We start from the raw sequence: 24,383 nt of genomic DNA, 5'->3' as shown, positions 1-24,383 counted from the left end.
AGGGTGCAAGCTGTGCGCTCTCATTAAAGTTAATCAAGCTTTCGTTGTAAGTGTTTATAGTATATTTTAAAGCCAAAATAAACTTTTTAAAGATATATATACTGTACACTTACGACGAAATCGTTAACACTGATACAAATTCGGCACTGCCATGATGCTGAATCAAAATGAACAGTTAGGGCTAGTTGGCTATACAATGTTAAAAAACAAAAGTGCAAAACAGCAGCGGAAAAAAGAGGGGACAGGACTTGGCGCTTTCTCCTGTCACCTCTTCTATTCCTTGCTGTTTGCGCTTTTGGTTTTTAAGAATGTACTGACATTATGTTTGCAATTTATATGCCGTCTACATTTATGTGATTTTGGGATACTGGGCATAATCAAAGTGTAGGTTCATGGCTTTTTGGGAGATAATTTTATGTCGAAATAGCTCAGGATGCCGTTAAGGGTTGAAGAAAACGTGTTTATAACTACTTTCGCAGCACTGCAATTAATGCTCTCACGTTGTTGCCAGCTGAATGTCAAGGAAATTGAAGAGAGTTTGTACCAGGACAGGAAACACGGCTCCTCCGTTGTGGTCCAAGAATCGAATGGATATGTCCAAGTGGTATGATATACACGTGTTATTACAGATAAAATTCGCAAATAAAATATTGCTCCCTTCTAAGCCATAACTATTTTAATAGCTTATATTGAAATAACCTTTGCAGACTGGTATCCTCACAGACACTTTATCAATCGAGCCAGTTTTATCGAATCAACGATCGAAAGACGGAATCGTTGCTCACCTGATATCAAAGTTAAATGATTCGTCCATCCCAATGTATGCTGATTATGGTAAGACCCACTTCACAATCTGGTTATAAATAATAGCTACAAAATTAGGCAAAATATTTTGTAACAGGTGAATAAAACCGTGATCGGTTTTTCGATGGAGTATGTCATTATCAAGTTAAATATATGGTTTTTATTGTCTGTACTTTTCAGTGTTGTGCAGTTAGTTTCTCGTTGTTGTCGAATCCTATTTTCCGAAGACTTACAACGCACGTGCATTTTTTCTTTAAGTTTATATCGTTGAATTTTTTTTTACATAACTCTGACTCTGGTCTGTTGATTACCTATAAAATACGTAAGGATAAGTATTATAAATCAAATAAATAAATACAAGGTGTCATATTTTTTGTAGTGAAATATTCCTATCAAATGGAAGCAAGCTACTTTGCTTTTACTCGCTCCTGAAGAAATATTTGGCTGAAAAATGAACAGTGAGATATAATTAATTGTTTTTTTATTTTACAGTTCATTACACACACTTAGCCGAACGAGAAGCAAGGGGCGACATCCACAGAGGTGAGTGACATTTAATAGTTTATAATTGGTCATTTACGCGACAAAACGCATGCACTTTATTCACAACATTAAACAAAATTAGAATTCTTTAGTATTTATAGAAATCAAAATATTATTACGGACATTGATTAAAAAAATTGCTTCCAATGCTACAGATAGATTATGACGATATTCTTCAGTCTGGATATTATCAAAAGCAAGGGTTAATAACAACACCTTGATTTCTTATGCTCATCCTATGAAGAACAAGTTATTATCAAATCAAAGCTTATATTTTACAACCAACGCTTTCAGTCCCTTTGCATTATCTCCAATCGCATTATTTAAAATCATCTTGCGCTTGTGCGGCGCCCCGTGGGAATCATCGTTTTCAATATTTATAAACGATCATGCATAATTTTTGGCGTTACGAAATGTATTCACTTCTTATCTGAAGTTTTCAAAAAACAAAATTACGGGTTATTTTTTTTTTCGAGCCGGTCACGAGTGAGTACATATACAATTTTTGCAAGTTATTAATTAATCGTTCGTTTTTTACCTGGCCCTTTGTTTTCTTAATAAAATTTTTAACACCGAAAGTGTTCAGAGGTCTGGGCAAAGATTCGGCTTCTGCCTTGCTGTTTAAGGCCTTGAAAAGCAGAACAAGCCCAAGTCGGGCTTAACGTTACGTTTTTCGAAAATAGTCTGGGCATGTTGGCCCTAATTCACGAAACCATAGCTATAGTTATGATTTACTCCATTGTAGTTTGGGTGTCATTTGAAATCTTTGAACCAAAATCGCCAAACAAGTGCCAGAGTTAGGCTTATTGTCAAGTAGTTCGTCTCCCATGAGGCAACTTTGTGCCTAAATATTCAGAAAAACTTCCAAAGTTAGCTTTGACCTGCCGTGTTTCCGTAGTTATCTGGCCATTCTTGGCGAAAATAGTCAAGAAAGAGCCAGAATTAGGCTTTCTACCTGGTAGTTCAGACATTATCTGTAAGCTTAAATCCCAGATAGCTTAACAAGTGCCAAAGTTATGTTTAATTTCTTCATAGTTCTTTTTGGAATCTTTGGGCCAAAATCGCCACACAAGCGCCGCAGCTATAGGTTTACTGCTCCAAAATTAATCTTCATTCCCAGGTCTAGTTTGTTTACAATCTGGCATATCGCAGACTAATTCCGCCTAAAAAGTCAGAGAGTTATGCATCTTTTTTTGCAATTTTGGTGCGAATCTGCCGTTTTCGTCCCAAATTAACTAGCTAGCTCAACGTTAGGTTTTATTTTCTGGTAGTCCGTCTAGCATCTGACATTTTGCCACCTTACGCAAATATGTGCTGTCACTTAAAAAGACGACTTGGTCAAGACCACCTTGTTCAATACAAATTGGCTAAAAAACAACACCCGCGCAAAGCCTCTCCCTATTTGTTGACAACGAAAAGATCAGCTTTATACTGTTGGCCCCTTGAGCCGCTGTGATCTAGATAAGGCTCATTCAAACTTCTCATTCGTACACATTGTGGGTAATCTTTGGTTCCGAAGCTGATTCAAAAGAAACCATCCTCCCACTCTGCTCGGCCTGAAGCAAGCAAAGGAATACCATATCAACCTACTCTTGAACCGATATTTTTGCAGTGCCAGAGTTAGGCAATCAATGTGGGCCCCGCTGGCATTTTTCTGGTGGCCTTTCACGTATTTAAAGAAAATATAATTGCATTTCACCCACAACATTTTTATTTAAGTTTCGGTGTCTCGTGAATTTTCTACCATAATGTGGGCTAAATATTTTGCCATAGCAGTACAAGACAACGCTGATTTTTAAGCCGCAGAATGCGGTGGGTACTGTCGCCCGCACTTGGGTGTGGGCGTCATCGTCGAGAGTTGCTCATTGAACAAAGGACGCCCCTGAGGCTGGTTGAACTTTACAGAAACTGCTGTCATCCCGCGAGCGATGCACGATACTGACGTAAAGAGGTCTCCTCAACACAAACCATTATAATGATACGTGTTGGAAAAGGGGGCATAGCACTGTGCTTGTCTTGCGTTGCGGCTAATCATTCTTAAAGCCTGGTCATAAAAAAAGGTCGTGGCTTCACAGTTCACGCCTGCTTCAGACTCCGCAAACCCAAAAACAAAACTTAACGGCAGCATTTTATTTTTGCGTTTGACGATATTAAGGAGGCTGACGATATATCACAATCCTGCGTCAAACTGTTTCGCCGTTTTTCTCCCGGCGTATGTTAGGTAGCACTCTTCTGGCTAACCAAAAAAAAGAAAAAAGAAAGCCAAACTTTACCGTATCTTTGGTATTTCATTGGCGTTTTCTGCACAAACTTGGCACTCCAGTAACTGGCAAGAGGAAGGACAATCTTTGGCATTCTCCTGGATCCCTAAATAAGATTTACTTTCTGAGTTGTGCCTCAGGTATGGCACTTACTATTGGCACTCTTGATAGAAGACAACTTTGACATGAATCAGGATTGCCGAAATAGCGCCATAGGTAGGCAAAGTAGTTTTCCACAGACAAGTGCTATGGAGCAAAACCTCACAAGGCTTAAGTTAGGACCCTACGCGTTCCACACTTTTGCCAAGTTAGGCGCTTGTTTCGCTTCATACCTGGGTAGAATGCTGATTTTTATTATATTGCATTTCGCACCCCGCAATAATGCTTAAGATGCTTGAGCGTCTAAGGTTTAATAAAACAAAAACAAATGATTAAAATCAAGGTTTTCATTACTACATGCCGCATTGAAATTTTATTTTAGTGGCAAGACAACGCCTGCGGAATTCTCCAGAAACAGTTACCGTTGAAACGAGAATACTCTACGACGATGCTCTTGAAGAACAGAAAGGAAGTTACCTCAATCAATATTTGGTGATTGTAATGAATAAGGTAAGCATTTATGTTATGAAACTTTGGTCGTTATGGATGTTATCGAAACAAAGTCACGGGCGTAATCGTTTGAGCCGTGTCGTCACCTGCGTTTTCGGCGCACTTATCAATATCAGTTCCAAGATATGCATGACAAGACTGAAACAACTACGTCACTCTTTAAAGTGTAATTGTGGTGACGGCTTATGGCGCCCCTTTTGTGCAATCTCGAAGTTTATTGGACATCTATGCCATGGCGCATGCACTATAATAAGTTTTTAACTGAACATTGAGGAGCATCTCAATGTTCCATTGGAATGTTTTATATGACAGTCATAAAATATAAATAAGCTGTAATTAAACGTTAAGACGCGTATAAAGGTTTCTTCCAGGGCTCCACATTTTTTTCTTTTTTTTGCATTGAATCTTGTAGCTTGCATTCACGAAATTGTTCATGTTTCTCTCTTGATAAAATATCAAAATGTACCCCGTGACCCGGGAATGTAATTACCTGCAAATAATAAAACAAATTTTAATTAGAATTTTGAAATTTATACTTATACCATTTTTCCACTGAATGTCCCAAGAAGTTGGCCATTGCTATTTCAGAAATCGCGCTAAGAAATGCGGTGGTTGATTGAAAAATATATAACAAACATTTACATTTCCGAACAATTTTTTATTTGATCTGAACACGAATTGTTATTTCAGTCGATATTGAACGTTTCAACACGGCTCTTAAAACCAATAAATTAAATGTCAATTGACGAATATTAATTACTTAGCTAAGTTACCAGGGTGATTATTGCCTCATCTTTTGTCAGCCGAGCCTGATACACGCTGAATACAACACTAGCACAATTCCTCCTCCTAAAAAAACACAACTTTGTAACAAATAAAATAGCCTGTTGAAGTCAAATATTTGATAATCACAGATAGTTTCCAAGTGCTGAGATAACATTCGGGCGTAATTACTGCAGCCACGGTCCTATGCCGGCTGTCGTTGCAGCGTTTCGGACAGGCACAAAACATTAAATAGGCGTGTGTTCTGTCCGTCAACTTTGCCGTAAATGATGATTTAACTTTCCACTAGCACAGCTCTGGTCGGTTTTGCATAAGAAAGCAAAATTCAGTTAAGCAGCATTGTTGCATAAGACAGAAATGAAGGGAAAAAAAAACTTTACACCCAATGCGCTCTAAAATATGGAACTGTATTCAAAGTTTCCACATTTGTTGGCATGGTTTCACTGATTGCAGTAAATTCATGCAAGTTTTTTTTTTGTGAAACAGTTAGCGTTTTTTTAAACAAAATATAAACTACTCCTGAATATTATCTAGTTCTCCGAGCTAATCCTTAAACAAATGAACCTTGTGATGAGTTTATGTTTGCAAGAAACGACTGTTCTAGACTCACTTGTTTTATGCCCTCATTAAAGAGAATTGAGCCGTCGTTTCAAAGTTAAGACAATGTCACTGCGCTGGCTTGCCTTAGTATTTTCACACACCTCCATCATTTATGCTAGTGTTAAGTATGGCTGTGACGATAATGACTCGGCAGTCCGGTGTTGTTCTGGAAGCGTATACTATCCGGCAGGCAGACCGAAAGGGCCTCTCTCTGCTTAGTGTACTCGGTTAAAATGCTCCAGAGTAGCGCTTACGCCCCCTTGACGGTGCAGAATTCCGCTGCGCCGCATCGCAAATCGCGACAGCGCGCCATAAAAAAAGCAGCAAAATACGATCTATTTTTTGTGCGCACATACCACCCTCTGTAATCTATATTCAAATAGAATGAGACTAGACACGCGCTCTGCATTTATAATTCTTATGGTATGTGCTATTAATATTGGTTGAGAGTGAGGTAGCTTTTAAATTTAGATTTTTGTATATGGAATGCATTCTAACTCTAAACATTTCTTCATGGTTTACAGTTAAATTACATACTGAATTATGCTGGTTCAGATTTTATTATTACGTCCTGCTCTCACTACATTAGGAAAAAGAGATCCTAGCAGAGCAGTTGTTGAGGTCAGAATTGAAAGTAAAAAGTTATGAAGTTATGGTTGGTCTACGTATATTAAGCAGGACAGTCTTCTTCATAATATATATGCTGCAGTTAATAAGAAAACATATCGTAGTATACTGGAAAAACCCTATCTAATATACATATTCTAAGGAATCCCCCCAAACACCCACAATCCGCAAAGTTTAGAAAAACCATAGTGTATGTGCATCAACTCTATAAAATATGTATTGGTATTACTGACTACTCAACGGTCAATATAACACGCAGTAATCTTAGAAACCATGGGATAAAAAAACACACTAAGTGAACATTTGTTCCAGGGAAACTCGCGACTTGAAGAATAGTCAGAGACGAAGCGTGAGATACACGAGGAAATTGTTTTTTTTATTGACTGCTCATATGCTAATCTTGACCTTCAACGATTTTGAAGTTTTCACAGCGGGACACCCTTTAATTATATCGAATGTTTCAGACGAGTATAACGTATTATCTGTATATTTAACAAGATAAACTAGGAAAATAAGGCAAGAAGGTAATTCAGCCTTATAGATGAAACATATTGAACATACTTTTGCAACTGTGGACATAGATGGGTCTAGATCCATTAATTTCTTAAAAGATTTGCGTTCCATTTATATTCGCCAATTTAGCTTAAGACCACAGCACAGCGTCTTCAGTTTACTCTTTGCCAGTCACAAAGGAGTTTAGTGCACAAACTGACACGTTTTGTAGTGATTACAAAAACAAAATGAAGGAAACAATGAACAGGCTGCCTTACGCAAGGGTCTCAAAATTTTTCCTGCGAAAAATGTGCATCGCACAGAATTTCTTCCCAAGACACAATTTATTGAATCATTGTTATATATAATATTAAAATAAAACATTTACGCTGTTAAAACTATTGCTTTTTTTCTGAAGTATACTGAAAGGAATATTTAGAAGTAAACCCTGATTAAAATATTCCTTGTTCTTCATCGAAAACGTCTAAATCCGTGCGCTTCGCCAAAAATGTTGCAAGCGCAACATTTTACGCCGTTCACAGAACAATTTGTTTATACGATTTTGGAAGTTACTGTTCAATATTGGTGGGGATCTTTAAGCCAAAGGGCCTGCTCCCTATTATGAAAGAACTCAAATATTGAGCCACCAGGAATTCATTGCGTGCATGATGTAAGGTCAAGAACAAGCTTACTCTTTCATGTCATGTGTACTGTATATTTCCTCCTCTGCTACGAGTGAGCCGAGGCAGTAGGTGCGCGCCTTGGCTACGGGAAACAATCTTGCTGGCGCTAAGATGCGTTCCTGCAAAAAATCATCAAATAAAACGCTTCTGAACTACGCAGCTCTCGGACAGAGTTAAAAGTCCTTGGGCATTATATTTTTGTAAGTTAAGCCACTGTGGCCCTTTTCGATGACGGCCGGAATTGTTTTTAACAGTGATTTTAAACTGAGTGTATGGTATGTAATTCGTAAAAAAAATACAACGCACCGAATTAAACCAAACGTTAGTAAGTATATCATATGGGAAACCTGACACAGAGTTACCAATATCTGATCAACCTTTTATTTTTGCTGCGATGGATGTTTTTAAAAGGAATGATTTCGTCGAGGTTCTTGTAGCGATTGCAGAGACTTTGCAAAATGGTTTCAATTAAACTTTCCGGAACAACTCGAAATATTTCCTGCCAAATAGTAATTATGGGCATAAAATGTCGTTCTTTTTTTCGTCCGATGGTCTCTTAATGATTCAACTAATCAATTCATTTAAAGTAAACGGATGAAAAGCTGTGTTTTCACGTTTTGTCAGAAGCGGAATAGGCCACCCCAATATATTCGCAGACTGCTAGGTCTTCCTGGAATGATCGCCTCAACATAGCCTTGCGACTTTGAACGATTGGCCAAAATGAAGTTTTGCAGCTTATGATGTTTTTATTGTGGTCACCATATTCTCCTTTTTACAGGTGAACCTCCTGTACACTGCGCTGCAAAACCCAAGGCCTCATTTTGTCATTGTTGGCATTGAAAAATTACTTGTACGTAATATATTGCGATCATATTTATCGGTCACTTAAAATACTAATTTCTAATGCCTTTCATTGTGTTTCAGAGTGAAGCACACTTAAAATTAACTCCTGGTAGACACTTAAAGGTTTGCAAAACTCTAAAACCCCTTAATCATTTTGTCTATCGATCATGGCGGCATGATGCTCAGGATGTCGTTGCTTTCCTCTCTGGGTAAGAACATGGAACCTAAAGCAATTACGTTAGCAATACTCATATTACTTTCATGACAAGTATTATGCTGACTTTCAACTTGCATGTTTTAAGGACAAGTATAAACATACTATTTTTTGCCATGTTTCTTGAAACTACAGATTCGGGAAATTGGAGATTTGAGAGAATGTGAGGCTCGCGGTCGCTTAGTAAATATTAGGAGTTCATTTTTGTGTGACAAACTTCCTTCACTAAACTAATAGAGACAGTCATCCACAATGCCAGTTCTGATGTCGGGTTTTAGCTGAGCAAATTGAATCTGCATTTAAATAAAACTATCTTTCTCTGTATATGTTACGTTTGTTATATTTACCAGTCATTTTTAAATTTTGACGTTAGACATAAGTGGATATGTCACCATGAGGATTGTATCCTTTCTCTGGATTATTTTACGAGTCAGGTAAAATCAGATTGCCGCGCGCGCAGCTGGTCAAGTAGGCAGCGGGGCCGCGGCCTACCGGTTATCATGCTTGCCTCTCGCGCGAAGAGCCATGGTTCGATTCCTGGGAGTGGCGCGTCTTTTGTTTGTTCTTGCAATTTAATGTTCTGGTAAATTTGAGAATACTGCTGCTTGTTCGAGGTCCGAATGCTGGACGCGCCGAGCATTTTACACCGGCTGTTGCAGAAGCCCGCGCGTGTACATAAGGGGTTCCGGGTGCCGAGCCGTAGTGCAGTCTCGCCCAAATGTTCGATCCTGCTGTTACGCAGACTTCGACGCTGGCAACGCTCTCTTGTTTTCCTCTGTTTCCGTTTTGGTGTTGAGCGCAAGTTCGCCCATGAAAATATTTACTGTCCTCAGTTATTTTTTTTCGTCACCTCATCATTTTTGACATTCTGTTGGAGGTGCTGTGTAACGCATGTCCATGCAGCGCACCCCTCGAAGAGGAAATCAAAGGAAGTGTTCTTGGGCTTCCGGCTCAGCAACACTTCCTTTGATTTCCTCCTCCCAACACTCTGACTGACTGACTGGCGCCCGGAGTGCAAGTCCGAACCCAAGCCCCCGAAGACCCAACGAAGACCAGACCAAAACCAGATCAAGTCGCCGCCACCAAGGCTTACCTCCGGAACTTGAACCTTTGCAACACAAGACAAAGCAGCCAACGAGGCCGATGATGGACAACCTGTCGTCGCAGACCCCGGCCGCCAACGCCGTCGTATAACTTCCCGTCGCACTCCGGACTCCGACGCCTTTCCACGGGGAGGTTCACAAGGACATTAAAGGCTGGCTGCAAGATTATGAACGTGTGGCTTGCCATTATGGGTGGACACCTGAACAATGATTGCAGAACATCTGATTCTCGCTGAAAGGGACGGCAACGTTCTAGCTGGAGAACCACGAGGTTTCTTTAACTCCGTAGGATCTGCGTACGCTAGAACTGAAGAAGACGTTTACTAGTCAACGCCGACACCAGGGGGCCGAAGACATTTTTTGAACAAGAACCCGAGGCAGAAATGAAAATATCAACAGTTTCGTTGAAGATATTCGTCGCCTGAACGCCCGCGTCGACCGTCACGCTACCGAGGAGAAAAGCAACGCCACTTGATGAGGGGTGTAAAGAGCGAGATATTCTATGGTCTTATCCTCAATCCCCCGACAACAGTCGACGAGTCCGTAACGGAGGCAAAAAATATCAATATGAAACGGGCCCTAATAGCACACTCCAGACACTATTAGGGATACCCTGGCGTAACTACTCTGGCGACATTCGGATCCGAGCTTGGTACTGACCTCCTTGGCATCCGTGACATCATCCGTGGAGTCGTCTGGGAAGAATTTCGCAAGATGATCACCCCTGCGGATCGTCCGCCCTCACTGTCGCTACCCGAGTTCGTCCGAGAAAGGTTCACCTGGCCTTCCAACCTGAAGTTCCGATCAACACGACGGCGCCAAAGGAACCAACTTTTAGCTACGCCGCCTTGACCCAACGACCACCGCAAGCAAAAAGCCAGGCCACGGCGCCACCTCGACGAGATCTTCCGACGCCGAAGTATCCTCGGCGCCAGGAAAGACAAGTCCAGGACGTCCGCCCGGAACGACCCTCGGCGAGGAAGACCGACGTGTGGAGAACGGCCGATCGACGCTCGTTGTGCTACCGCTGCGAGGAAGCCGACCCCGTTGTCCTTACCGGCGAATGGGGCTGCGTGGGTTCCACCCGACCGACCCACGCCCAAGTTACGATTAACTCCCTCGCGGCATCGCGAAGTACCCTCCGACGCTCGCCCTCCTCAGCGCCGTCTCACTGCCGTGAATCCTACTCCCCATCGCCACGACGTTCAGCGGTCCCAGCGCCACGACCCCACCGAGAGAGCCTGTCTCTCCTTCGTCGCCAGGAAAACAAAGTGCGGCAGCGCCTGCTGGTGAAGTTGCCGAAGACGATCGAAGAGCCTCCAAGAACTCCGGAGCGCTCCCACTCGACTGACGCCACAAATCGCAACGACGCCCCTGCAACGGTGCCCAACAACCTGAACGTCGTTGTCGACGGCGACGACGGATCTGCTCTTCTGGACACGAGAGCATACTACTCAGTCTTGAGAGGGAGGCTCTCTCGCCGCCTTCGAAATTGACGACGCCGTGGGATAGGCTGCAGATACGAACCGCTGGTGGACACCTCATAACGCCTGTCGGAAGGTGCACTGCTCGAGTCGAAAGTCACGGCCTGACGTGCCCTGTGAATATCGTTGTTCTGCAAGACTGTGCGAGGGACGTTATGCCGGGAATGGACATTCTCTGTGAGTATGGCACGTTGTAATGTTATAGGTTCAGGTCAAACCGCCGAAAGAGCAATTCAGTCACACCGTGAGGTTTGATCGAGATATATATATATATTTAAAAAATTTAACAAAAATAATAAACGTTCTAGCTATACACAAATATGCAAGTCAGAAATTGTCTCACTTTCAGTCCGTCCTTGTGTGGCTGAACGTCTTGGTGCTGTCTGGTTTTCAGCAGCGCTTGGTTGTTGGTGAGTGCTGTTCCTTGATGATGGTCTGGGACGCTCTGCTCCGGGACACCGCCGAAGTCGTTCCCAGTGATGTTCCTTGGGTGTTCCTTGAGGCTGGTCTGGGATGTTCTGCTCCGGGACACCGCCGAAGTCGTTAATCTTTCCCACCAGCGGCTACTTCGGATCGCTGCCGAATGCCTTTCATCATTCTTGTCCAGCTCGCTTGCACCTTTGCATTTAATTGCATTTAATAATAACCTTAAATTGCAAGCATCACCCTTGTTGGTGTTAGACTGGTGGCGGCTGATAAAACCCGTTTGCTCTACTGACGTCTAACCCCTGGTTAGCTCAGTTGGTAGAGCGCTCCACTTGTAATGGAGAGGTCCAGGGTTCGATACCCGGACCAGGCGGATTTTTTCGGTCGCGCACCAGTCACCTAGCTGTGTTTGGAGATTTGTGTTTGTCCTTTGTCCCTCTTGTTCCCCTTCTCCAGGGATTATTTTCATCATTCTTGTCCAGCTCGCTTGCACCTTTGCATTTAATTGCATTTAATAATAACCTTAAATTGCAAGCATCACCCTTGTTGGTGTTAGACTGGTGGCGGCTGATAAAACCCGTTTGCTCTACTGACGTCTAACCCCTGGTTATCTCAGTTGGTAGAGCGCTCCACTTGTAATGGAGAGGTCCAGGGTTCGATACCCGGACCAGGCGGATTTTTTCGGTCGCGCACCAGTCACCTAGCTGTGTTTGGAGATTTGTGTTTGTCCTTTGTCCCTCTTGTTCCCCTTCTCCAGGGATTATTTTCATCATTCTTGTCCAGCTCGCTTGCACCTTTGCATTTAATTGCATTTAATAATAACCTTAAATTGCAAGCATCACCCTTGTTGGTGTTAGACTGGTGGCGGCTGATAAAACCCGTTTGCTCTACTGACGTCTAACCCCTGGTTAGCTCAGTTGGTAGAGCGCTCCACTTGTAATGGAGAGGTCCAGGGTTCGATACCCGGACCAGGCGGATTTTTTCGGTCGCGCACCAGTCACCTAGCTGTGTTTGGAGATTTGTGTTTGTCCTTTGTCCCTCTTGTTCCCCTTCTCCAGGGATTATTTCCATCATTCTTGTCCAGCTCGCTTGCACCTTTGCATTTAATTGCATTTAATAATAACCTTAAATTGCAAGCATCACCCTTGTTGGTGTTAGACTGGTGGCGGCTGATAAAACCCGTTTGCTCTACTGACGTCTAACCCCTGGTTAGCTCAGTTGGTAGAGCGCTCCACTTGTAATGGAGAGGTCCAGGGTTCGATACCCGGACCAGGCGGATTTTTTCGGTCGCGCACCAGTCACCTAGCTGTGTTTGGAGATTTGTGTTTGTCCTTTGTCCCTCTTGTTCCCCTTCTCCAGGGATTATTTTCATCATTCTTGTCCAGCTCGCTTGCACCTTTGCATTTAATTGCATTTAATAATAACCTTAAATTGCAAGCATCACCCTTGTTGGTGTTAGACCGGTGGCGGCTGATAAAACCCGTTTGCTCTACTGACGTCTAACCCCTGGTTAGCTCAGTTGGTAGAGCGCTCCACTTGTAATGGAGAGGTCCAGGGTTCGATACCCGGACCAGGCGGATTTTTTCGGTCGCGCACCAGTCACCTAGCTGTGTTTGGAGATTTGTGTTTGTCCTTTGTCCCTCTTGTTCCCCTTCTCCAGGGATTATTTTCATCATTCTTGTCCAGCTCGCTTGCACCTTTGCATTTAATTGCATTTAATAATAACCTTAAATTGCAAGCATCACCCTTGTTGGTGTTAGACTGGTGGCGGCTGATAAAACCCGTATGCTCTACTGACGTCTAACCCCTGGTTAGCTCAGTTGGTAGAGCGCTCCACTTGTAATGGAGAGGTCCAGGGTTCGATACCCGGACCAGGCGGATTTTTTCGGTCGCGCACCAGTCACCTAGCTGTGTTTGGAGATTTGTGTTTGTCCTTTGTCCCTCTTGTTCCCCTTCTCCAGGGATTATTTTCATCAGCCTCGTTCATGCCGGATGTTGCCGCTTTGGTTGCACACCGCCAAGCTAATGTTTCACCCGACAGTAGCACCCTGGGGACGTTGCCGGGTGTGCTTCCACCTGGTCGGGTTACCGCCGAACAAGAACCCCTCTTCTTCCTCCTTTTCCCGCCCCCTTCTCCTCCGGCGTGCTTCCTCAACGTTTTCCTCTTCTGCTTCATTTTTCTGTTGTAGCACGACACACGTCAACGACCTCGGGGAAAACCAACTAACTCTCCGAAAGCCTGTTCTGCTGCCGGTGGAGACCAACACAACAATTGCTCTTTATTTATTTATTTAATTATGTAAATTCCTTATGAACCCTGAGTAAGGGTATTACATAAGAAAGTGGGTTAGAAAAAATAGCCAGGTTAACATTTCGAGCAAAACGGATCTATATCTTGAGCAGAGACGATGGCTTCGGGAAGGCCGTTCTAATATACAGATATCGCCGGGAAAAAATAGTTAAGTAATGTTGTAGTTCGAGTGAAAAGATGCCAACTTTTGCATGGTGGTCAATGCGAGGTGATATGCGATGAGGTGGCCAAACATATGAATTGTGTAAATGATCGTCAACGTAAAACCCGTGAAAAAGACATAAATTAGCGATGCGCCCGTGTGAACGCAAAGCGCCAGCCACTTGAGAAAGACACTGACGTATCACGAGGCTTAACGAATCTCCATGAAGGACATACAACTGTTCTCGTGACAAGCTTTCGAGAGGAGCCGCAGCGCCTAACCAAGGCCACGTCAAGGAGCTTCAGGCGCCAGCCGCGGTCACCGCAGTCGCTGAGGAAACCTCGTCGTCACAGCAGAACAGCACGTCGCCGCCGCAGCTCCACATTGACCCCAAGCTCGCAGCTCCTAAGCGCCGGCAACTGGTTCTTTCCTCGCCAAATACAGTGACTGTTTTGACACATCTTTGAAAGTTCGCCAAACCCCAATGGCGCCGCATTGTCACTGACGGCGACGTGCTCCCTGTTCACCAATCGCCGCGTCGAGTCTCCTTAAATAAAGGAAGGTGATTCAAGATCAAGTCCAGGAAATGCTCGACGACGACATCGTTCAACCCTCAAGACGTCCATGGGCGTCGCCAGTCGTCCTTGCGAAGAATGACGGAACCCTGAGGTTCTGCGTTGGGCTATCGTCGATTGAACGTTGTGACTAAGAAGGACGTATATCCGTTCCCCCGCATCGGCGATACGTTAGACTAACTGCGTCACTCCCGATATTTTTCGTCGATGGACCTGAAGAGCGGCTATTGGCAGAAGGAAGTCGACGAACGCGACCGCGAGAAACCTGCCTTCGTCACTCGCGACGGACTGTACGCATTCAAAGTGATGCCCTTCGGACTATGTACAGCACTAGCCACCCTCCAGCGTGCAATGAACACAGTGCTGGTTGATCTGAAATGGCAGAGCTGCCTCGTCTACCTGGACGATGTCGTGGTATTTTCACGGGGTTTCGACGAACACCTGAAACGACTTCATGCTGTGCTTCAAGCCATCAAGGCCGCCGGCCTCTCACTCAAGCCAGCAAAGTGTCGGCTCACCTATGGTGAACTGAAGTTCCTTGGCCACGTCGTGAACACCAAAGGTGCTCTTTCTGACCCAAAGACCCACGCCGTAGCTGCATTTGCGCCGCCGTCTGACACGAAGGCCGTGAGAAGATTTCTCGAATTCTGTGCCTACTACAGACGGTTTGTTCGAGACTTCGACAGGATGTCCACACCGCTAACGCACGTCGCGAAGGGCGCCGTAAAGTTTTAATGACCAGAAGAGCACCAGGGATCATTTGATGATCTCAAGCGAAGACACCAGACGCCCCCCTTCCCCAGGGACGCCACTGACAGCGGACTTCGCGCAGTACTAGTACAATGGCAGGACGGGGCAGTGCGAGTCATCGCATACGTGACTGGGACGCTGTTTAAGGCAGAGCACTACTCAACGACTGAAAAGGAGTGTCTTGCTGTCGTCTGGGCAATAATAAAGTTCCGCCCATATTTGTACGGAAGTCCTTTTCGCGTATTCACCGACCACCACTCGCTTTACTGGCTCGCGAAACTGAAGGATTACTCCGGGCGACTCGCCCGGTGGAGCCTACGACTGCAGAAGTTCGACATGACCGTGTTGTACAAGTCCGGCCGTAAACACAATGACTCCGACTGCCTGTCAAGGGCCGCAGTGGAGGGCGGTCCTGCCTGCAATGAAGGCGAGCATGCTGAGTGTTTCCTAAGCACTCTCGATGCCAGCGACATACCAGCATTCCAACAAGACGACCCTGAACTGCGAGCGCTCATCGAGCACTTAGAGAGACAACGAGTACGGTTCCCCGTGCTTTCTTACGAATCCTGCCTACCTTCTTCATACGGCAAGGGGTGCTGTACAAAAAAAAAAATCTTCTTCAATAGCAACACAGCATGGCTGTTGGTTATTCCTTCCAGCCTTCGAAAAGAAATCTTCCAAGAACGCCATAACGACCCAACGGCTGGACACCTTAACTACAACAGGACGCTCGCCAGTATTCGAGAAAAGTACTACTGGCCGAGGCTTTCCAAAACCGTTCACTTCTATACTCGATCATGCCACGAGTGTCAGCGAGGCAAGAAATCGCCGAAGAAGCCGTCAGGACTTCCGCATCCAATTTCTCCCCAGTCCCCAAAGTTCCAGCTGATCGGAATGGATTTTCTTGTCCCTTTCCTGCCGTCAACGACGGGAAACCGCTGAATGATCGTCGCCAGAGATTATCTCACACGGTGCGCCCGGGCGAACGCCCTTCTATCAGATACGGCTGGTGAAGTCGCCAAGTTTTCCATCTAGTCCATTGTCCTCCGGTACGGCACCTCCGAAGCCCTATTGGCCGAGCGTGGATCATCGTTCATGGTCCAGCTGACGCAAGGGATCCTTCGTCTCAGTTGAACGGGCCACTGTCGAACCACTGCGTACCATCCGCAGGTAAATGGAAAAACAAAACGGCTAAACAAAACTATCGCCGACATGATCTCCATGTATGTCGACGTAGAGCACAAATCTTGAGACGAAGTGTTGCCCTATGACACGTTTGCTTACAGCACGGCGGTGTAAGAGACCACAGGAGTAACCGCGTTCCAGCTGGTGCGTGGCAGAAAAGTAACGACCATGCTCGACGGAATGCTACTCCACGAACCAGCTGACGATGGGATCCCCGACGCCAATAGGGTTATTCAACGAGCCGAAGAAGTTGGGCAGCTTGCCGACTCTGAATTCAAGATGAACAACGTGTCGACGCTGCCCGGTACAACATTCGCCGGATCGACGTTCGCTTCAAGCCCGGAGATCGTGTGTGGGTTTGGACCCCGTTACGACGACGCGGCCTGAGCGAGAAACTCCTGAAGCTCTACTTCGTACCCTACAAAGTGCTTCGTCGACTCGGGGATCTGAACTACGAGGTGATGCCCGACGGAACAAGAACATCATTACGTCGCTCATCGCGACCTCAAATCGTCCACGTCGTCCGCCTGAAGCCGTTCTACGCTCGATAGTTTGTGGACGCTATGTGTTCGAAATAACTCTTTAGCTTGCCGTTATTTTTATTTGCTTTGTTTTGCTTTGTGCTGCATCGGAGCGATGCGCTTTTTAAAGGGGGGAGTAATGCAGCACGCAGCTGGCCAACTAGGCAGCGCGGCCGTGACCTAACCGTTACCGTGCTTGCCCCTTAAGCGAAGAGTCAGGGTTCGATTCCTGGGAGTGACGCGTGTTTTGTCTGGTCTTGCAGTTCAGTGTTCTGGTAATTTCGACAAACCTGTTGCTTGTTTGAGGTCCGAATGTTGTACGCGTCGAACTTACTATGCCAATTGTTCCAGAAGCCCACGGTTGCACATAAGGGGCTCCGCGTGCCGAGCCGTAGTCAGTCTCACCGTTGTTTTCCTCTGTTTCCTTTTTGGTTTTGGGCAGAAGTTCGCCCCATTAAATACTTCAGTTTCCTCAGCTATTCTTTGTTTCTTCACATAATCATTCGTGAAAAACTTTCGCAGCATCATATCCAAACAGTTTTCAAGCATTTTAAGAGGCGTAGTATTTTTGCGGGCCGAAGTGTTGGATTTGATATTTTCTTCTACAACATTAGAAGTCATTTTTAAAACTACCGGAGCAGTGCCGTTTCGCATTATTTACCACCATGATATGGCGTCTGAATAAGAAAAACGAACCTCTGTTCTTATATCGTAAAAAGAAAGAAGAATGTGAGAGGAGAATTTCTTCAGTCTACGAGATATATAAGGAGACATTCGTATGCGCATATTTTACGAGGGACATGCCCCTCTAGATTTAGCAGGATTGTTTGTACGGCGAAATTCATGAACAAATAAATTCGTGCATATACACGAACTCATCTCTGTTACGTCACGGCGCAGTGGTGGCGCGTCGGACGCACTTCCGGTCCGGGGCTGTGGGCGGAAGTGCCCATGTGAGACGTGTATTCCTGCGTTGTTTTGAAAGGAACGACAAAAAAAACTGCCTTCTTGTCAAAAGGTTGCGACTGGGGCCGTACCAAAAGAATCGAGAAAGGTTTGAAGGTCAGTTTTCATGCGCTCGGTTCGTCCGAGAACGTGGATATGTGCCGTGAAAAGGGAAAAACCAGACGCCGTCCGACCACGATTGCTTGGGCGGGAAGCATTTTGGTTTGAATTCACGGATACTTCTGGCCATCAGATTTATTTGTATTGTTCCAAAATTAACGCCGGAAAACGGTAAAGTTGTACGGACCACCTGCGGACTACGTTCAGTGCGTCTTTAAGTTCAAACGGTCGCCTGATCTTTCGAACTGTCGTCTGCTCTTTCAAACGTTTCTGCTTGTCGTCTGCTCTTTTAGAGGACACCGGCCCGTAGACGAAATGTGGGGCCGGTACTTGCGATAAGAAGTCAGTGCAGGCCTCAAAAGACTGAAGTTAAAAAGGTTGGTAAGCAGGCTCGACGTAAACAGTAGATACAAGATGTTGATCATTGTTACCAGTGGCCATCACCGACTTGTTATGCCTGATTCACTTGGTTAGATTCTGCTTGCAATTTTCAGTATCGACGTAGACCATCTCAGTTACGGTTCACGCTTTTGCAGTCCGAGCGACGTCTCTACTGAAAATTGTCAGCGAAATCTCATCATGTGAATCAGGCTTTAGCTTACATACTGCGGCGTCCACGCGGAATGAATCGCCAGACGTCACATTGTTCACGCGAAGTTTTGCTTTGTCACGAGCCTCGTTAATTTCGCTGACGCCACTCAAGTAGTCAGACATCGTTAGGAGGACGTAGAATCAACAATTTCAACGCCAAAAAGAGCGCGGGGACTCACACCGACGCCGACAACATCGCATTTCAATGCTTTGTTTATGGGCGACGGCGAGCTTCTTCCCCACACCCCCGTCGCGCGTGCGCGGCGCCGGTGGCGTCCGCTAGGGGCGTTCCGGGCGCTCCGGTTTGTTTGTAAACATGAGTTGGTGTATATTTACACCGGTTTCGGGTTCCCCACGACATTTTACTAGAACTACGTTCTCTCAATATAGGGATGGTTTCTTGTCATTCGATTTCAGAATGCACTAAATATAAAACTCCAAACGGCTGTTCAAAACACGGTGCACGTGTGTTTTTTCTTCCGATTTTATTCATTGAGTGTAAAATAAAATTACATAAGTTTGAAATCTTAGTCCTTCCTGCATATTTTATTTGCAAAAAAACAAAATTGTGGTGTTGATACAGAAAATACGCGAAGCATAAAAATATAATTCTCGATTAAAGAAAAGTCGGGGTTAAAAGATTTTATCAGTTTTAAAAGTACCTCGACATAATAAGCATGTACATGAGTTTTTAAGAAACCAGGGGCCTTACAATCTCGTGCGTTGCAAAACGTAACTCAAGAAATCCGTCAGAAATAATGTAATCTGTGCAATGTTCAGGCGTGTTTCATTTCGAAACTCTGAGACAATGTATTCACCCCTTCGTTTTTGTTTACTGAGCATTTTAGTAGTGAAACAGTTTTCAGAAACCGGGACACCAGCGGCAGTCAGATACTTTCTTGGGCGTGCAAACCTTGGGGGTAGTAAAATTTTTGTCACAGAAAGCAGTATTAGGCTTGGTCAAAAACTTCGGCCCTTCTTCAGTTTATCCACCATTGTCATACAAAAACTCTACCAATTTGTTAGAATACTATGCGAGAAAAAACCTAATCATTAGGCCGTTGAAACATCCTCTCACTCTATCGCAAATCGTTTTCCTGGACGCTCACGTGCCGTATAATGCTTTCAATACACCAATGCACAGGGTTTAATTTTTTTTCTCTAAGTAACATTTTCGCTCGAAACTCCAACTGACACCAATGCTAGGCTAATGCTCAGTGTTCGGGTAGTGGAACTCTTTCATAACTGACTACAAAATATTTTATTGCGTTAAATGAGGGCTCTCGAAACTAAGTTGGACACTCAATTAGCCCCACAGATGTACCCGACATGCTCTGCTGTATTGTGACTGCTCGACGACGTGCAATGCTGCCTTCCTGTGACATCTCGAAATTGAAAAAAATTGGTTGAAATATGCATGTTAGTTTTGGTATCATCTTTATGCACCATTTTCTTAACAAACTCTTGCAAATTAAGTAAGATAAACTAATCTGCTGCTATTACTAAAGCAGGAAAGGTTAATAATTGGTACCGTTTCAGTACTTCAAATGATTCTTGCTGTACTCCTTAAAATGGGGTGAAGCTGTGGCCGGTGGATATATCATTGGGTTAGGGCAGCGCTACACGGCACCAAATTTAGATCACAACAATGCAACGGACGCGTTGGTATTACGTATTTAACTCCTGTTCCTTCCAGTTTGGGTGCGAGTGTACGAAGTTTGTGAGAGAAACAGCGGGTTTTTAGATTTACATACCAATCAACACGTAGCCTAACTTTTTGTTTCCTACTATTGTACCTCTAGGGGTTAGAACCAGACGGCAAGTGTTTAAACATTACCGTTAAAAAAAATAATATTAATCACTTTTTTTAGGTTTTGAAAAAAAAAATTTGCATTGAACGGAATATATAGTAATGCCGTCTGCTACCAAAAACTGGACTGGCAATTTATTGTTAATTTTCAGATCTTATGTATGTTTTCATATGAAATAACCAAGCGTTTTTAAAACTAGGCATTAAGTACCGATAGCCAGGTTACAAATCTCTGCATTTGCTGCCAACAACAATGCTTGGATTCTTGGCCTCTCGCATATATGGGCAGAAACTAAACGTTCGAGAATGCATAGGCTATTTTTGGGCGTGACCTAAACATAACTTTATGTTCTTCCAAAAAGCGTGGTTAAAACTCAGTTGTTCATGGGTGCAAATACCGATGCAAGGTTGACATTACCTTAGTACCTTTATAAGATCAGCAAACAGGTCTAATATTTACCAGAGAGATGTGATTATTATTTCAGAACGTGCTAGGTATTTCTGGTTTCTAAAAATGCTTATAAGCAACCCACTCTCTCTCCTTTTTTTCCGTCAGTTTACCATTTAGTAGGGAGCACCAACGATCAACAATAGGTACGTTGAATCCTGCCAATTTGTATTTAAAAAAAAAATCAATGGCTGGGTTCTTTAATTCGCACTCCCGCCCGGAAGGTGAGATGTCCAGATTTGAAATCTTGAATCCGCCATTAATTTTGACTTGCACTGGTTTTGTAAAACTTTGATACAATCGATTAAGTAGGGTTCATTCATTCGAATAATTTGTATTATATATATATATATATGCAGGGCGTTTTTTTTTAAGCTGAACAGATATCTTTAAAAAAAGCTGTGAAAGTTACACTCATGCCGCTTCTGGAGGTGAGCTATACGGCCAGGGGGACATATCATAGGGGGCTAATCGTAACGATCGGGCGGCTCATTAAATATAACTCATTAATTAACTTTCTAATTAATGAAAATAGACATATAGTTTCAGTTAGAAACTTTCTCAGCATTATCGAAATCCACTAAATCAGTCATGTTCAAAAAGACTTTGAGCGCGTGAGAAGCGTAGTATTGTACTAAATGTTCCACTCGTGGAGCTGGTACAACGCTGGGGCGAGATAAGATACGGAAAAATCGCGCGGGGCGCCTTACCGCAACCGCTGGCTTTGTACCTGCTCCACGAGTGCTAAATTTAGTGCACTAGTACGCATCTCACGCGCTCAAAGTCTTTCTGGAAATGACTGATTTAGTGGTTTTCGATGACGTTAATCAAGTTTCTTATTGGAACCATATGTCTATTTTTATTATTTAAAAATTTAATTAACGAATTGAGTTAATTAGCCGACTAATCGTTACGATTAGAACCATATAACATGTCCCCCTGGTCGTATAACTCGCCTCCACAAGCGGCATAACTTTCACGGCTTTTGTTAAGCAAATCTGTTAGACTTAAAAAAAAAAAAAAATATATGTATATATATATATATATATATATTTCCTTTCATGTGCTAAAGACAGTACCATGTTGAACTTCAAACATAATTTAATAAGCATAAATATTAGCCGCCTCTTTCTTAGATTTGTATACCACAGCACCCCGCTACGCATCCTTGAGCTCACTCGGCTTTTGCATGAAGTTGACTTCCGCGACTCTAAAAACAGCGAAACATGTACACTGATACCACAGTATTTGATATAAGAAAATCTATTTTCAGGATGCACGATTATCTGTGGTATCTGCTCGAAATACAAAGTAACCGTTCAATCAGTTCAAGGATTAAGGGAGTCAACATCTGCACTACTTATAGCTCATGAATTGGGTCACCAGTAAGTACTTTCGTCTGAATGTCCCATCTCAACCCTATTAAACAGCATCTTGCCTTTGGAGTCATTTAAATTATCCGTTCTATTCTTGGCATATTAATATCATATACGCTCTATAGCCTATTAACATAGAGAAAGAGAGAGAACAGCAAAACTTTTTTAACTTGGCATCGAACAGGTTTCTGTTCCGGTTTTGTTTAGAGTCCGGTTCAGTAGATTATATTAGTTCCCGCTTTGTTTCCCCGGAGTCAGGCATGCGAATAATCGGTTGGGTCGCAGTTTCCACCATATGCCAACTGGTCAAACAAGGTCATATTTATGCCTTAGACTCGTGCCGCCCATGCATTCTAACGGTAAATGGCGAGGATTGTGGTGCCTCAGCACACCAAAATAGAGCTTTCTTATTGGGAATATTATAAAATCGCAACACAAGAAACACATCTAGGACCGATTACCCAACATTGGTGAAATGCGTTATGTTACCGAGCGTATCACACACACAGTAATTTTCTTGCAAGTGCTGGTTACATTTAAGGAACACAGCTTGTATATATATATATATATATATATATATATTCTTTTGAAGTACAGTAACCACAGTAACGTTGTCACAGTGCTTCGTGCTAAACAAAATATGTTGAATGAAATTACCTTTCAAACAAATTTAAATATAAAAACATGTACGTGCGCGAAAATATTTTAATTATTTGTTTTCTTAAAATTTTTTCATCACATGCAAAAAATTAATAAACTAATTTTAGGTGAAGAGTGAAATATTAGTTTAGTCATCTTAAATCTTTGACTATCTTTATTTCATGAGGTTGAATACCTTAGCTCCTTGTCAAGCCATGAAGAAATACAAGTAACTCTAAAGGTCTAACACCGCGGAGCGGATGATCAAGTTATTTATTCGTGAGGTTCAAATTCTTATGAATGTCTCTCTGTGTCTAAAATGAAGCGGAAAAGAAAACACCAGTAAGATTTAAAATTATTTTTTTTTAAAATATGGCAACTAATAAAAACGCTTATTTATATGAATGTAGAATGAGCGGTTTCAAGTAAAAAAAAAAAACCTTACCCCGGATGAACTGAATGCGGCACTGATATTTTTGTCTTCGGCATCCATAGCAAGGAAAATGTAAACATAGCCTTTTTTTCAGGTACAGACATTCACGTTTTTATTCGCGCAATTTGACAGTATCTTACAGTCGACGCGATAAAAATTGTCGAGCTCCTGAAGGTTATACGACATTGTAAAGACGACACAATAGGACGGTACAAAATTAGAAGGAACAAAACAAGACAGACGCAGGAGAGACATAAGTACTAGTACATTTCTACTGTCCTTTTGCAATGTTTTTAATAATGTTGTTCAACAACACTGTAGCCCAGCAATCCACCGTTTTAAAGATTTTATGCAATCCACTATAGGCAGCGGGAGACGCCTACGTTGTGATGGACTTGGACGCCAACGACGCCACATGTGTTATATTTTACGCCATCGGTTAGTAGATAGTAATTGTGAAAAGAAAACGACAAGATTGCGTTATCGCAATGCATAAAAATAGCAAACGCCATTCTGCGCAAGTGCTAATGGCGATCGTGACAGCATCCTTTAATTCCTCAATTTAGTTGCTCAACAATATCATTGATAAATTCGTGCCGCTAAAAAAATAGAGATATTCGAGCCATGAAGGTGTTTTTTTTTTTATCCTGAGATAAAAATTGCTTTCTACCCGCCGTCGTCTACTTTAAAATTCGAAAAGCAAAAATATAATAATCAAATCCCGGTTTTGAAAAAAATACAGGATAATAAATTTGTGATTTTTTTTTTCCGTTCCGTGAACCCCACGTCTTATCACAAACACAACAGTATGCCAAATACAGGTCAAAGCAGTAGATGAAAACAGAAAGCAAGTAGAGTACTCGTAGGCGAGGCCCGAGCGCACCGTACTCTCAAACTCACCGTGTTCAAGAACAGCGTAACACAGTTGAACTTGAGGATACGAAAAGCTTACCAAACTTCATTTAAAACAAATATAAAAACATGTTTCAAGGTTGTATTCGTACAAACAAATATATATATATCTATATATATGATGGTTCAAGTCACCAGGCTTGATCTAGAATA

The 24,383-nt window shown here is 43.1% G+C and overlaps 1 protein-coding gene across 1 annotated transcript in view; it reads left to right on the top strand.

Annotated features, from left to right (window-relative positions):
* Positions 1-24,383, top strand: part of LOC121837907 — a 44,619-nt gene that overhangs the window by 2,341 nt on the left and 17,895 nt on the right. The window contains exons 3-5 of the mRNA XM_042293777.1: positions 512-604; positions 708-834; positions 1,297-1,347. Of these exons, the coding sequence (XP_042149711.1) occupies positions 512-604; positions 708-834; positions 1,297-1,347 (271 nt within the window). The remainder of the gene's footprint in view (positions 1-511; positions 605-707; positions 835-1,296; positions 1,348-24,383) is intronic.

The sequence above is a fragment of the Ixodes scapularis genome, unplaced genomic scaffold, assembly GCF_016920785.2.
Source record: "Ixodes scapularis isolate PalLabHiFi unplaced genomic scaffold, ASM1692078v2 PGA_scaffold0__279_contigs__length_252992795, whole genome shotgun sequence".
Lineage (NCBI taxonomy): Eukaryota > Metazoa > Arthropoda > Arachnida > Ixodida > Ixodidae > Ixodes > Ixodes scapularis.
Note: the sequence above shows the minus strand (reverse complement) of the source record. Positions and strands in the feature narration are given on the sequence as shown.